The 16,270-nt window shown below is 36.3% G+C and overlaps 1 protein-coding gene across 1 annotated transcript; it reads left to right on the forward strand.

Moving 5' to 3' along the window:
- Positions 1–1,604: 1,604 nt before the first annotated feature.
- Positions 1,605–13,078, forward strand: LOC136243329 (uncharacterized). Its single transcript, XM_066034853.1, has 7 exons — positions 1,605–1,740; positions 2,723–3,077; positions 4,541–5,022; positions 5,071–5,126; positions 7,277–7,387; positions 10,882–11,222; positions 12,441–13,078. The coding sequence occupies exons 1-7, from the start codon at positions 1,718–1,720 to the stop codon at positions 12,912–12,914; spliced, it is 1,842 nt and encodes a 613-aa protein (XP_065890925.1). The 5' UTR covers positions 1,605–1,717; the 3' UTR covers positions 12,915–13,078.
- The last annotated feature ends 3,192 nt before the right edge of the window (positions 13,079–16,270 follow it).

The following is a 16,270-nucleotide window of genomic DNA, read 5'->3' on the forward strand; positions in this document are numbered from 1 at the left end:
GACATGCAATTTGGATTTTGACAGTGCTGCTCTGCTAACCTACAGTTACTACAAACAGTCCATGATCTCTCGTACGACTTAAATGGAAGGAGCCAAACAGACTTAATCTTGCTAGATTTTAGTAAGGCTTTTGATAAAGTTCCCCATCGTCATTTATTGCTAAAGCTGAATCATTATGGCATAAGAGGTGACGTACTAAACTGGATCTCATATTTTCTGAATGGATGAACACAGAGTGTTACCCCTTGTAATGTCTTAAGTGGCATCCCATAATGTTCTGTATTGGGGCCTTTAATATATATATACATATAAATGATATTGTGCAAGATTTAACATCTACTTGTTGTTTATATGCTGTACTATATAGGAGGATTGATACTTCGGAATATGCCAGAACCTTGCAAGATGACCTGCAACTACTTGAACTATGGAGGAAAAGTGGAAGATGTCTTTTAATGTCAATAAATGTATGGTTGTTTCAGCAACTATTAAAAGAACCCCTGTTCATGCTAACTATACCTTACATGGTAAGAAACTTACTGTTGTTGAGTGCGCTAAGTACCTGGGGGTGTCAATTGATTCTAAACTGTGCTTTAACCAACACATTGATAATGTATTCAAAAAAGCAAACTCAGTGTTAGGATTTGTAAGAAGGAACTTTAAAAGCTGCTCACGTAAAATTAAAGAAGATTTGTATTTTACTTATGTTAAGTCTGTATTAGGCGACTCCAAATAAATTCTCTGTTTCCCGTCCACTGCCCGCATCTGGTTACTGTCAGCTCTAAATATTCCATTATTCCGTATTCTTCTATTATTTTCCGGTTATTCTTGCATACTGACAGGCTTAGTAAAGCTCACGTGTCAGCAGTGCTATCAAGTCAGCACAAACTTCACGTTTGTGTTATTTTTGCAATTTAAAAAGGAAGGAACAAGCTTAAGCATGCTTTTATGCAGCTTTTTATATGGTTGTGCCAGGCAAATACTGGGAAAAGCTGCCATTCTTATAATGAAGGAATGGAAATGGACTGCCCGCCCGCATGCAAATATGCTTGAGTCCAGGACGGGAAACAGAGAATTTATTTGGAATGGCCTTAGAATATGCAGCTGCAGTTTGGACTCCTCACAGTGGAGTTTATACAAAGACGTGCAGCTCGTTTCGTGATGAACAACTATTTCCAAACTAGTAGTGTATATATGCTGTTACATCTTAACTGGAATACGATACTGAGAAGCTCACTTTAAGATTTTAAATTCATTGAGATAGGCTTAACTGTGGATGCTTATAAGCACAACTTCTTCCCCAGTACGATTCGATTGTGGAACAATCTACCTGAAGATATTATAATTTGTAATAATGTAGACATGCATGGATCTCTTACATCAAATCACATATGTAGCTAGCTTTATTTTTGTAGTATATGTAGTTCCAATTGCCTTTCTATTGCAATTGCCTTTCTATTGTAACATACTTACTGACGTGAGTCCTACGATTATAACATATAATAATTAAACTGACAGGTCCGATTTATTACAGGTCCCACATCTAGTCATGTCAGCAATGACATCATAATTAGCTAAGAAGAGCCGCCGCCACTCTCAAACAATTAGTTTAGTATCAGACTGTGGAAATAGTCACGATTTGTTCTAGTTCGAGCTATCAGTATAATTTTATACTCAGTGCTGCGATTAGCTGATTATACACAGTCAGTTCAGTGCTATGTCGACAGGACGAAGAAAAAGGTTAGATTGATTCATTGCAATTAGTTAGTCTGTGTATGACACGGCGTGGGGCAACACTTTTACGCCTATGTAGCTAGTACACTGTAGCTAGCTCGGCTCTCTCCGGGTTGGGTGAGCCTGAACACAAAGGCACGCCAGGTGGCTGGATAGCTAGCTACTTATCTCATTGAGTGTATGATTTTATATGTACCCCGGCGTACGTTACATGAATATAACTAAATCTTATGGTGCGTCAAGCTATTTGGTATACGGCTGTTTGATATCCTGGAGTATATCTATGCTCGAAGCATTTCAAGTTATTATACAACCTTGCTTGGAATGTGTGTGATAAGTAGCTATGGCTATAAATTGGTGTAAATTAATCACATAACAGTTACCACTTTGGTTTCAATTGACACAGCCACAAATCCCTTTGTTTAAAATAATTATCTAAGTATGTTGATGGTATCTTTGGTGTGTCTGATGATGTCATTTATAATAATGATAGGAAGTCAATTTGGCTTGTCACAGCATTTGACGTTTTCCCACATTACGTATGAGCACTCTAGTGGTTTTATAAATTGTGCCTTATGTTGATATTATTAAATGTTTTGAAGCCATATTGAACTTGTAGATTAGAATGCAATGTGCAAACACATCATCCAATCTGCCTATATGTATGGGAGGTGAATAGCTAACCCCACCACAGGTATGTATCTGAAATGGTTGAGCTGTTGGTGTGCAGGGATAGAGTTAAATTAACTGGTTTCAAGTTGAGGTTATGTGAGTGCATCAATGAGGGTAAAATATCTACCAACGTATTGAATTTGTGAAGTCTATCACTGCATTTTTTTTCTGGGTTCAACTTTCCTTTCACATTCCTACCATATCAATACATTCATTTATAACTGTGAAGTCCTCCAGTTACCCAAGTTGTATTAGTGTATAAGCTATACTGTATATATAATTTTGTAGTGAAGTATACTGTTATACATTAAAATAGTTATGGAGATACAGTGGAGGATGCATTGCCACTAAGTGACAAGCAACATGCTGCCTCATTGGCTTCTTCTGACCAGGGCACTTCTGTGATGGCGTTCAGTACTGATCATCCTAACAAAGTTTCAGTTGAGAGCTCAGTGAATGATGCAAAGACTACGGCATTAAAATCTAGAACAGATTTACTACGACGGAAGAGTGTCACTAGTTTGCAAGGCATCATGCTTACCCCGTACAAACTGGGACTGGTTGCTAGCATCATCTTCATAATTGCGCTGTTTCTAATGCCAATCATTTTCTACTATTCCTTGAATGACAGTCCACCTGACAGCTCACCAAGATTTGTAAATATTTCACAGGTAAAATGGTGTTTGAGTACTATGTGTATATAGTTGCATCAAGTCAACCAAAGTGTTGAACACTTACCACTATTGCCATAGCTATGTATGTCATAATGAATAATTACACTGTAGTCCCTAGTAACCTGTGATTGTGCAGATATATGCATATTTTTAGATGAATTGGTGCCTCTGCTTTTTGGTTGTGTATGCGCTTGCCATTTCCAGCCACCACATCTGTATAATAATAATATGATGGGGATCATTTTAAACATCAATTTCTTCAGCTGTGGTGGGTTTCTTTCCTGTTTTCTTGTCAAAATCTGCCAAGTGCATTAAATCTCAACAAATGTGTACACTAGTGTTGTATGCAGCAGGGACAAACAGGGCATAATCAGACATGTATACCATGTACATGTGCATGCTCATCTTAACATTTGCTCCATGAAAACTCCTAACAGTTGCTCTGTAAAAGACATGTTTGGTGTTGTGCCAACTTACCCCACACCAGATGACTTATATGATATACAGCACAACCCATGTCACACTAACTATAGTATGTTCACGTTGAGCTGAATCCTCAAAAACATTTAATAACTCATCGATGCAATTACACACGATCTTGAAATTTGGCTCATTTGTAGTACTGCTTGACCCGCTAAAAATATTTTAAAATCTTGTTGTTCAAATGTTTGACATAATATTTATGGCCATTCAAAATTTTCACAATACATTTCCTATGGGGAAGCCATATAAATACAGTGTCCATTACAGTCCTTTCCCGAACTTGTAATGGAGTCAAACCGTACGTGGCTGTTATTGACACCTTTGCTGTTACCAATAATCATCTGGTTGACTGAAATGTTAACTCTGTTGAGAAAAAAATCCACTTTTAATTTTTAGCTGTTTTTCAGGATTCAGCTCAACATGAACATACTATAGCCATATGTAGTTTGGTATATATGCTATGAGTTAGTGGAACGATGGGGAGGACATTTTGGGGAGGATAAAATTCTTGAACACTGCACATATTCTACAGCGCTAGCTGCTACATTATGTAACCACGGTTGTTGGCTGTTTACTCACACATCATGCAAAGTGTCGATTAAACTTGCATTTCTTCTTTGCATGGAGCCACGCTCAGTCTTACTACTCAACCACCCAGCCAAATTTGTCATTTTTATGCTGGTCACCATCTGTTCCCCTAAGTATCCCCTCAACATAATCACGGGTATCATATCAGCATTGTAGAAGTCATACATAATAGTTCAGATAATTACCAATAATTTCCTGTTGAAAAACAGAAACCCAACGGTTTGTCTGCTAATGAACAGTTCACATGTTTTCAATAATGTCAATGAGTCTTCATACTATATAGCATTGGTTGTACTGTTAGTAAACATTGTTGATTAATTTTAAGAGTTGAGTCACTTTGCTGTGAATGTGTCCATATAGCAATGTTGAGTAGTTGATTATCATTGCAGAGTCAGTTACTCATGGAATGTGGAGTAATTGTTGAAGAATCCAACTGTACAAGAGATCTTACTAATGTATATAATGCTCTTGGATTAACAAGCCTGTTTGAGGATTCGTTTTGCATTAGCAAAACAAAACGTCTGTTTTGTCAAGCTTTAAGTAATTGTGACAATCAGTCTCACGTTGAGGACATAGTGTGCCAGGATGTGCGACAAGAATATTGTACTGCAGAGTGGAGGATCTTAGAACTCCAAGGAAGTGAGGGGTTGATTGACTGTAATGTGTATGGAGAGACTGCTAGACTGACTTGTTCTGACCAATTTAGTGTGGATGATAGTGGTGTTGCTTGCCTACCATTGTGTAAAGAGTTTTCACAAAATGGAGACTCCAGCAACATAGCTATTGTTGTACTGAGTGGCATTGCCAATATAGCCAATACAATTGGAGGAATATTTGTCTTGATAGTTTCCTTTTGGAGAAGAGAGAAAATGTAAGCATTGTGCGTGTTATGATAATACTCGTGATTATTTTTAAATAGATTTCATTTTCCACAAGTGTTAATAGTGATCAATGCTGGTATTATGACTTTTCTATGTAAGTATATAGTATTGTAGTGAATCTATTGTCGTGACCGTCTCAGCAAAAAACCAATTTGTTCACACAACTTACGATTTTACAGTGTCCAAGGAATGAATGAATCAGCCTTTTATGGTGAATAGTTTTGGAATTATAGCACTAGACAGTAGGAAGAGCAAGAAAATTGATTTGTACAGTGACTATACCAAAAATCAACTACAGGCGCTTACATTCGCAGCAATAACTTCCGTTTGCATTAGTTTACAACATTGGAATTTGGCTTAAAATGTTCACCATGGATTAGCTAATCAACCAAGATCTAGTTATAGCCCTGTAGCCACTTACGCATAATTATGGTATGAAGGCGGTTTAATTGAAAAATGACAACAGTCTTGCTTACATTTACTGTTGGGGCTACAGAAACAGAACAAAGACTTTCAAACTCTCCATGAGCAGACGAATAAGATGGTGTACAGTTTTAATGTCTTCCTTCTGTGAGTAATGAGCCAATAAAATCTTGCATAAGTTTTCTTTGTAGTATGCATAATTTAAAAAAAATTGCTTTTCTAAAAATCATGCTTGTATGAACAAGTCAGGTTTTTGCTGAGATGGTCACATATGTAAATTTGAGTAAGTGTGTGCACTATTAGAGAACATTTTCACAATAAATATATCAAAAGTTTTAAACTAAGAAACAAGATCTGTGATCCACCATTCATGTAGTATCACTAAGTGATTAGTTGATCATCAGGAGTGCATAATAATAATGGCGGCTATTTGTTACAGCTAGGAACCCGCTGATTGTGCTTTTTATTTTACCTATTATACTTTTAAGCAGTGCTAAAAAATTTTACCTATCATGTTCAAAATTATGCTCAATGTTTATACTTAATTCCTAATAAATGTGTACTTTATGGGTAAATAATAAGTGGCTGAAGTAGAAACTTGCTTACATTTTAGAGAAAAGATTGATGTATACTCTAATAGAACAGTCAGCTGCAGCAAAGATTTATAGTATGGTACAACTATTTTAGGGCTAGGGGATAGTATGTGCATATCAGAATATCAGGATAGTATCACTATCGGTATCGCCTATATCGCTTGAAAATTTACTATCGGACAGTAATTAACAAGTAAAATACGGAGAAATATCTGCAAAATACTTTAAAATAATAACTTTTTGGAACAAGAATCACCCTAAAAGGCTGTATTATGGTAGCATTATGTTCAATGCTTTTAGGCACTTATTATGCTCAACATTATGCCAGCATAATCGGCAGGTCCCTAGCTACAGCTTGCCTCCAGCATGGAAAACTACATGAATATTGAGGGTGAGAACATGGAGAATATACACTCTCATGGATATACAGTGGACCCTCGGTTATTCAAACCCCTTTGTTCTCAAGTAATGATAAAAGTGTTCAGATAAGTGAATTGTTCAGATAACTAAAGCCCATACATTTATAATTATACAGAGTTCTGTTGAAATACTCTAATAAAACATACACCTATACTGAAAATACTCTAATAGAACAGTCATTTCCAATTTCGGATAAACGAGGATATGGATAAACGAGAGTCAGATAACCAAGAGTCTACTGTACTAATTATGTGAGTACATATGTTTTTACAGCTAGACAGTAGTCCTATCCTAGTTTTGCACCATCTTTTGTTTATTGCTATATGTGAGAGAAACCTCTTGTAGATTGTCTGTGATGGTCATTTCATGAACATTTCTGCTGACAAAAGTTACAGACACAGGTTGAAAAGGTTTCATCATCAAGAGAATGCGTAGACAAATTACTGGTCATTTTACTGGGGGTATGAAACTAGCCTAGGACAGGTGGTGCTTAGTAGTTTCATATCTATGGGGGTGTATATTATCTAGAGTGAGAACTATGGCATCAGTAAGGATCCCTTAGTGATTAATACATTTTCAACCAGTTTTTTAGCTACATTTTAACTGCTCATATACTTACCACTATTAAATAGTCATTTTGGGGTGTAGATAAACAAGATAAACAATTATCTGGTAACTGAATCCCACCGTACAACTAAAGATGCTTTGTATTAGATAACTAATACAAAGAACCCTCTCAGAAATGTACATATTTACTCATACTAATCATAATGGATATGTACACTGTATTAATGTTCTTTTTCTCCAGCATTGTATTTGGCGATTCCATCAGCTGCTTTTGGTAGCTGGAGGCCTTTATGTACCAAGAAGTTTCTAACTGATGTACTTATGGATAGCACAGCATATTGTCAAATAAGTGGTAAGTATTTGATTGAATATTAGTTCATAATTAAACCAACATTGTGCACGCACAGTGTAGTGGTGATTCTAGAGCTGATGTATGGGGGATATGAATGTTATATATAGTATGGCTGTATAAGGTAGAATTTAAGGGGGATCTAGGGGTGTGCAAGTCCCAGGGTTTTAAAGCTTTACAATAGCCTAAAATTGATGCTAAAAGGCATGGAAAATGACAGTGCCAATCTACAATGCAATGATTCCCCAAGATTTTTCAGCAGAGATACGTAAAAGTAAAAGACAGCTTTCTAATAAACATACTACTGGCATTGATGCACAGGACCATCTCCACATTCTTACAACAACATATATTATTATAGTCTAATGCAATGGGATCAAATCAAGCTTGAAACATCAGTACCATCCATGTATGCAACATATGATGATTCAATGATGTCACTTTAAAAATACATGAGTGTTGTGCCACTCTGCTAGTGTACTGAAATGATGTGAACATGCAGGTAAGTTAAACTTCAGAAGTGAATATTGCTAAACTAAGCAATTGTACTATTGATAATCATGACACACAGTAGTGTGTTGTGCGCCAAGAAACTGTCGTGCCACACCATGTGTATATTGGCGGGAAGAAAGAAAACAGCTACATAGCCCCATGACTGTCCGCCAGGTAGGGTAGGCCATTTGATTAAATTCACAACTGCCATTTGTGAGATATAGGCGTTCAAAGTTTTGATTTAATTTCTTTGTTTTTCCTCTTATGCCATATGGGCTATGGGGCTTTGATTTATTAATGCACATTTTGCAAAAAATTGCTAAAATGCAATAGATCTTTGGCACAAATGAAGAGTAAATTCACATACCAAGTTTGTTGTGAATCTGATGAATATCCAACATGTTATGAGTGTTTTTATTCACGTAAAAAATATCTAACTTCTGTCACTGCTACAGGGTAAACCGAGTATGGGAATAACTTGAAAATTGGTGTGTACATAGGCTGATCATCATAGCAGTGCCTTTTGATAGTTTGAATAGCAATAGAGTTACGGCTACAAAGTTATAAAGCAAAAGCCATACAAGTATAGAATAACATGATTGAGACAAGTAGTCACCACTGGGAAAAAGTGCACAAAAAATGTCAAAAAAAACTTACTAGAGTTCAAACCAGGGACCTCCATACCTAACACCCATATCCTTAACCATGAACCATTACTATTTTGACTGATCATCTCACTTAATTTCTGTTTTATAAATGAAAATTTCTGGTTTAAATCTGCTTATCATGTAGTATGATAGTACTGTATAGTAGGGACCACAAAGGAGTGGGTGTGGCCCATGAATAGGGACCCGCCGATTATGCTGGCATAATTATGAGCATAATAGGTGCCTGAAAGCATTGAGCACAATGCTAGCATAATAGGAAGAATATTTGAATCATACTACAAATCCTTCATGGTCAAAATACATATCACAGAAAAAGATCGATATACTCTAATAGAACAGTCAATAACTCTAATAGAACAATCAGGCAGCTGACTGTTCTATTAGAGTATATTGATCTTTTCTGTCACATGCATTTTGAAGAGCAAAGATGTGCTTTCAGCCACCCATAACTGCAAAATTATTAGCAAAACATGGGAAATGAGGCATAAAGTTTGGGTATAATTTGAGCATAATAGGTAAAAATTTTGAGCAATGCAGCATAGCATAATAGGTAAAATTTTGAGCATAATAGGCAGGTCTCACCCATGAAAAAACATCACCCAAAAACCAACCTCACTTTTCCCTGACAATGATGAGGCAGTATTGGTTAGGTAAAACTAAGCCCAAACAAGTCTTCAGATTGACCCAAAACGCTTTCAACAAGTTGCTACGGAATTTTAAAAAAAAATTATTAAATGGAATTTTCTACTGACTGACTGAGTAACTGACTGGTGCCTTCAGACAAGCGTAACTCGATAATGGCTAAGGCTATGGGCTTGATTTTTTCACTGCTCGAAGTCGCTTTGGCCCAAGAGGTGCCTTTTGGCATGCCGCAGTACATACAATGCATTCTTCATGGACTTACCAGTGTCCTCCTTTGTATCCCATTCATCTTTGCTGACAGCAAAAACTGTCAATTTGGCAGTAGCACATGATGGCTTCCCTTCATAACAGAAATCATCCGTGTTTTTCATAGTGGCTACTTTGGTTGCAGAGGTGCTTTTTGAACAGTTCTTGACTCGTACTGCTGTGTAACGTGTTGAACATAGCTGACAACAAAGCGTAATGGATACTTCAGCGATAATTGATATAACTTTCTTTTGATGCAGTATGCGTGGATTGCAGGAGCGTACTTGTAAATAAATGTTTGTATTTCATAGATCTACCAATAGAGTACTAGATTGTTCTAGAACATTTCTATGTATGTTCTATTAGAAGTCCTCAAATGTGCACTCTATTAGAGTATTACAATAATATTACCAAATATTGAAGTAAAGCATGCAATACAATACATTTTGTAAGTCTGTCTTCAATGATCATCATTGTGTCTGTATAGAAAAGAAGAAATGTGAATAAAAACAAACCCCAAAGTCAGCCATAGGCTGGTTTTGGGGCCTTATAAAACACGAAAAGAAGCAAAATCCACACAAAAACAGCCAAGCTGTGAAAAAATGGTGTGACCTTACACGTGCATTGTTAAAATTTATTAGTGGTATTAACACCATTGCAGCCATTTCTTGGCCACCTCTTATGGTTTCACAACTTTTTTACCCAGGAATTTTAAGGCCACACCATTTTTCACAGCTTGGGTGTTTTTGTGTGGATATGTTTACCACACAGAAGTAGTGTAAGGACCTTGGTAATTCCACATGCATTTGTCTTACCCCCTGGGACAGACCACACACCATGTTTGAATGAAACTGACCCAGCAAATTCCAAGATACATATATGCAAGTGAAGTTTTACATATAACTGTTTGAGTTTGCTCTTTATATTTTTGTTCACGTAAAGGAGGAATTCAACTGGAAGGGATACGTAATTTTAGTAGCCTACAAGGCCTATGCTGTTGTTTTTTCGTCATAACAACACCCATACAGCCCACTAGGAAAACTGTTCTCACCATATTTAGAAACCAGTTTCATCCATATTTCAAACTGGCACAAAGAGTAAATTTTACCTGCTCCCTTCTTTGGCACACAAGTGTGGGTATGGACAGACAAAGAAACATACGCACACACATTTTTATTGGAAAATAAGTTAGGAAACCAGGCATGCAACCACAGCTTGCCGGCTAGTGATCAGCTATTGGCATACACTTATTCAAATTTACTGATGCAAGCATTATTTACCACCATTGCATCGACCATTTTCTTTTTCCTATGTTACTTTTTGAAAAATAAACTCTGCCAGGATTAAAAGGCATGAATATATAGTACATGTAAATTGCTAGTAATACTACAAATACTGTTTACAAATGGTGCTTGACTGCTTATGTGTACTTTTCACTGTCATCTACAGGTTTTGTAGCAACATCAACAGTTGTGTTGTACTGTGCTTTTTGGTGTCTCTACATCTTCCATTTACTGTTAAAGCTGGTATTTCCTATATGGTCAAAGGTGGTATATAACTCAGTGCACAGCATAAAAATTCACATTATTGAAGTGACTTGTGTCTTCATTGTTGGAACTGTGCCATACATTGTGTTTGCAAGTGCTTCTAAGAATCGGATTGGGAGTTTTCCTCCTAGGGGTTGTTCAGGTGATGCAGTGTACAGCTTTTATTCACTAGTTGTTCCAACGGTGATACTGAGCTGTTCCAGTCTTGTGATGATGCTTGTCATTCTATACAATATACACATTGTAAGTAATACAGTTTTATAAGGCATACATTAATTCCTCGTTTCCTGTAACTTGCCTTATCCTACTGCAGTGGTGCTGTTGTAATTTATGAAACAAAATATTTCACGTTTTCTAGTGATTTCTGCCACACGTTTGAAGCCAGAACCTTAATATAACACTCAGTTTATGCTAACCATTCAGTGAAACAATTGTTGGTCGTAAAGTACTGATAGGCAATCATTTATTTATTTATTTATTAAAGTTTTACAGCACAAGTGCTGAAGGTCTGTAGGACACCTGGTCCTACAGCCTGTTTAAAGTTGTTACAGAAAGTATGTTTGAAAAGGAGACCAAAATCCATGAGCAGCCTTGACCTGCAGCCATCCACTTAACACTTGAACGCTTACAGGAGTCTGCCAAGCAGTCAGGATGTTTTCTCCTTGTCAATTTCATGTATATGTATCCATAGGAACTCTAGAAAGTGACTTATTATCTCAAAGTACCCCCTGTGGAACCAAATGGGCATTAGTTTATTTACTTATCTGAAAAATGTGATGCTTTGTATCTTAGAAGAGTTTTGTTGTACTGATACATTTATGGAAAGTGTGTATATCCTTTGAAACTTACACACGTTTTATACACATGTGCAGTGGTTCTTTATATACTTCGCCTCGTGCTGTATTAGTCTCTCACTGCTTTCCCATATTGCATGAACATGGCGGTGCTTTAATTGGTTTATAGTGCTTTCTGGTCATCTTTGTTTGGAGCGTTCATTTTGTAGACTTGAACCGTGTCGGTTTTCAGCCATCAGACAATTGGTAAGTATATATATACAATACAAGTTTGGTCATAAACAGATAGCATCATTTAGGATACTTCTGGCAAATTAAAAAGTTATCAACGTGATCAACAGTGCAGTATTTTCCATACACAGTGCTGCATTTCCTTTCAGTGTTGTATGGAAGTAATAGCATTATTATTTGTTTGATCTTTGCCCATGCAAGTGCTTCAATTGTCCTTATAAAGTGGCAGAAAACAAGAGATTAATAAATATTGATCTTACAATGTATATCGCCAAAAGTGTGACCTCAGTTATGTATAATTATGTGCTTGAGATGATGCTGATTCTGAATCATCTCAGAGGTTGTAAGTATATACTCTAATAGAACAGTCAGTAGTTACTAATCATGTAATCCAATTCAGAAAAACTGTAAATACCACTGTTTTGTGTTATTTTAGCAACAAGGAATCTTTAAGAGGAGGCTTAACAAATCAACAGGCAAACCAATACGGACCTTTCACTTCTCAACTCCTGAAGTGAAACTGTTTTTCATGTTCTGCTATTTACTAGTAATCATGATCACGGTTTGGACTAGTTTCAGTATAAGGGATGGGTCAGCAAATTCCTTTCAGTTCTATCTTGAGCAATACTGGAGATGTATGTCTGGTGGAACCAGTAGAAGTGACACCTGTGAACCATACAGAAGAGAGTTTGAAAGTTTGTCTCATCCTGGTCTAGAATGTACTTACCTAATATTGTTTGCATTTCTGAACCTTTCAAGTTTGCCATTTGTAATACAATATAAAACAATAAAACGGTCAGTAAGAGATGCAACCAGGAGAATTACTCTTAAGAAGAGCAGTGACAGTGACAAGAAAAACAGTGATAGTGACAAGAAGAGCAGTGATATTGACATGAACTCAAAAGTATAAATTTTGTATGTACGTATTTTATGTAGTGTATGGCTAGCCTTATGCATATAATTGTTTTGAGATAATTTTATCACTGCATGTATTATGTGGCTTTGTCTGTTATGGACCGACTCTGCCAAATATTGGAGTTGTTTGCGTGCATTTAATTCTATTTGTGAGATATGGTAAAGCTTAATTAAATAGTCTAAGTATATGGCAACAATAGTGAGTTGTATGATGTCCTAATACATATGTTTCATGAACAGCTGGTACCAGTGACTTGCATATATTGAGTCATAAGTGTGGACTGTAAATGCTTGAGGGCTCACATTTTGGAACCTACCTGAAAGTACATTACTGCATGTATTTAAGGTCATGTTTACACATTCCAGGATTCTATTTGCACCTCTGGGTACACCTATGATCTACACACAAGTTATGAAGTCAATGGTGATCTGACCAGGGCTGCATTTGACAGTTTTCAATGTGGTTTCTAACAGCTGTAAAATATAACAATATAGCTAGTCTATGCTGGACAAATGTTCTTGCATTCAATTTAGAGTGGTCTGTGTATGTGGTGGCAGTCTACACTGTTACTTTGTAAATTTGGAGCAAGCTAGACCTGACTAACAGTTGCAGAGTTGACTAACAGTAGCAGAGTTGTAAGACAAACATCGTGGGGGTTAAAATACTTTAATAGAACCGTCACCACGGTGACTTAGCTATTTTGGCATGGATTTTTATATACCCCAAAGCTGACCATAGGTCTATATTTCTTCTTATCTACAGGCACAACAATGATTATAGGTACAGAAATGTTGCAGTGTTGATACTATTTCTCAAATATTAAGAAAATATTTACTAGAACAGTGTGCACTTTTGAATTTATTGCTCCTGAGATCAAGATACCGTGCTATCATGGTGATTATCATGGTGATGGACCATGTTTAGCTTAGTGATTAGCAACTCTGATGAATTAATGTATCAATAGATAATTATGTTGCTTGTATGGTACATGGTGGCAATAAAGATTACAGTAGATACAAAAAAAGAAATCGAGGACTTGTCTCATCCATCACTGCATATGACTTATATTGTGATGCTTGCATTCAACTTTTCCAGTCTACCACTTGTGGTACAGTTCAGAACAGTAAAATGTTCTGTGCCAGTAGCTGCTAGGAGATTGACTAAGAGATTGTCCGTGTCCAGCTATTAGCTATATAGTTTATATATAAATAATGTGTTTTGTGTTTTTTTATTGTGTACATTGCGTGCGTGATTCAATTGACAAATGATAGAATTGTATTTTTGAAGCTAGAAAAAATCCATAATGTATAATTTATTTTTCTCTGTATATATATATATATATGTATGTACCCTCACCCTCATATAGTAGCAGATTATGGCTGATGTCACGGTTACTGGAAATGTGAAGTGCCCCACTTGGAAGGCTAGGTTAGGCCTGGCTGACATGTTTGTTCAAAAATATCGACAAGAATTATTTTCATTTCCCGATTGATGTAAAGTTACTTCTAGGGAGTTATAAGTATCCTTTAGTGAGTGTGTATGTCTGTTAATTTCATAATTTCACATCCAGAGGTAGATAAGCATGTGTCCCACCCACCCCTTCCCCCAAGATCATGCAAGGTACCTTACAATAGATTGCAAGACAGTTGTAAGTTACAATTCCTTTGCTGGTGATATCACATGAAAAACAGCCAATCAGATATTTTGAAAAAATTTGGCTGCCTATCATTGGTCATGTGAGTCCCATTCAGAATTTTTATACGACTGACAGCCAACATGCAAATCACTGTAACAAAACATCCACTGACAGATCGATCATATTCCATAGCTGAAATTGCTCCAAGCTCAGGAAGCAAGCCTACTTGTGTGGTCATGTGAGTATTTACATGACTTTGCCCACTAACAGGTCAGGGATATTTTTCTGCCGGCATTCATCAAGTTTTTCAAGAACAGATGCCAGGAAATATTTTTTTACAAGAAGAGTTGTTGAACCATGGAATAACTTACCCCAAGAAATAGCCTCGGTATGTGCAGCATCAATTGATGAGTTTAAGAAATTGATTGACCAGTGTTCATCTAACACTATATATGTGTGTATGTAATTAGTCTACTTGTACTTTTTTACCTGTTGATCAGGTGTAACAGGCTCTTTAGCCTTACAACATGATTACCTGTAATAAATAATAAAATAATAATAAAGTCTCCCTAACTGCTATACAGGGTTTCAGCATCCTGGTGGGGTATATACTAATCTCTAATTTAATCTACCTGTATCCTGACTTTGTATAATTTACAGAGTACTCTTTGTTCAAGGGGAAACTTTGATAATCAGGACATACACGTACCGTAAATCAGGAAAAATTTGGCGTAAAAAATTTTCGTCTATTAAAATTTTGACGCTACATATTTTCGTCGCTGTAATGAGCATAATCGACAAAAAATTTTTGACGGAATAACTAGCAATACGTTAATATTTGTACGTGAGAATTATCCGTATAATAGTTAAAAATAATTCGTAATTTTAATTTTCGTCAATACAGCCAGAGACGATAATTTTTTGACAACAAATTTTTCCTGATTTACGGGTATTATCCATATTGCACAGGTTCCATGTGACTACTCAGTTTTAGTATTGGATTTATTATAATATTTACACTACCACAGAGTTCCATTTCACAGTATAGGGAACAACATTCCACTAGATCTATAGGTGATGCATGATGTGATAAAATACATAAGAAAAATGGACCATTTGGCATGTTAGCTACATATAGTTCAGTATATATAGCTTAACTTGAGGAAAGCAGCGATGCGAGCAGGGATGAGAAACAATAATATTATTATATGGCCTCAAGTTTATAATGCTATTTATTTTGAATAACTATGTTTTGGTGTCCACTGCACTTTCAAGTGTCCACCTTACACAGATAGGTTTACAGGTAACAGCTATGGTTTACAGTGATCACTTATGATGCATCTTTGACTCTGATTGTCACAAAATAATGTCATATATTAATCACAAGTGCATAGCCAGCTATGCCATTATATCCATATCCTAGCTACATAAAACTTGCTGAGTGGACAGATGATGGAATCTGAAAGAAGATTGCATAATTAAGGTGTGTCTTTGTGTTTGTTGCCATAGTGATGGGTTTAGTTCATGATTAAGTAGTCTGTCAGTTGGTCTTTGTGTATTCAAGTTGATAGTACATTTTGATGTTTAGCGGGATGCCGGTTTAGCTATGTGTTTTTGGTTTGTTTTTCCGGTAACTTGCGCTCTGCTATGGAGGAACGGCTTTTGCCGAATAGCGTAGCTATAGAGAATGTGATATATGCGAATAGCTTGAGGA

The sequence above is a fragment of the Dysidea avara genome, chromosome 13, assembly GCF_963678975.1.
Source record: "Dysidea avara chromosome 13, odDysAvar1.4, whole genome shotgun sequence".
NCBI lineage: Eukaryota > Metazoa > Porifera > Demospongiae > Dictyoceratida > Dysideidae > Dysidea > Dysidea avara.

Bases quoted from the DNA above. Each gene is read 5' to 3' on its own strand.
- LOC136243329 (XM_066034853.1), top strand. From the start codon at position 1,718: ATGTCGACAGGACGAAGAAAAAG. The intron at 3,078-4,540 runs GTAAAATGGTGT...TTATCATTGCAG, and splicing joins GATTTGTAAATATTTCACAG to AGTCAGTTACTCATGGAATG. The intron at 5,127-7,276 runs GTAAGTATATAG...CTTTTTCTCCAG, and splicing joins TGGTATTATGACTTTTCTAT to CATTGTATTTGGCGATTCCA.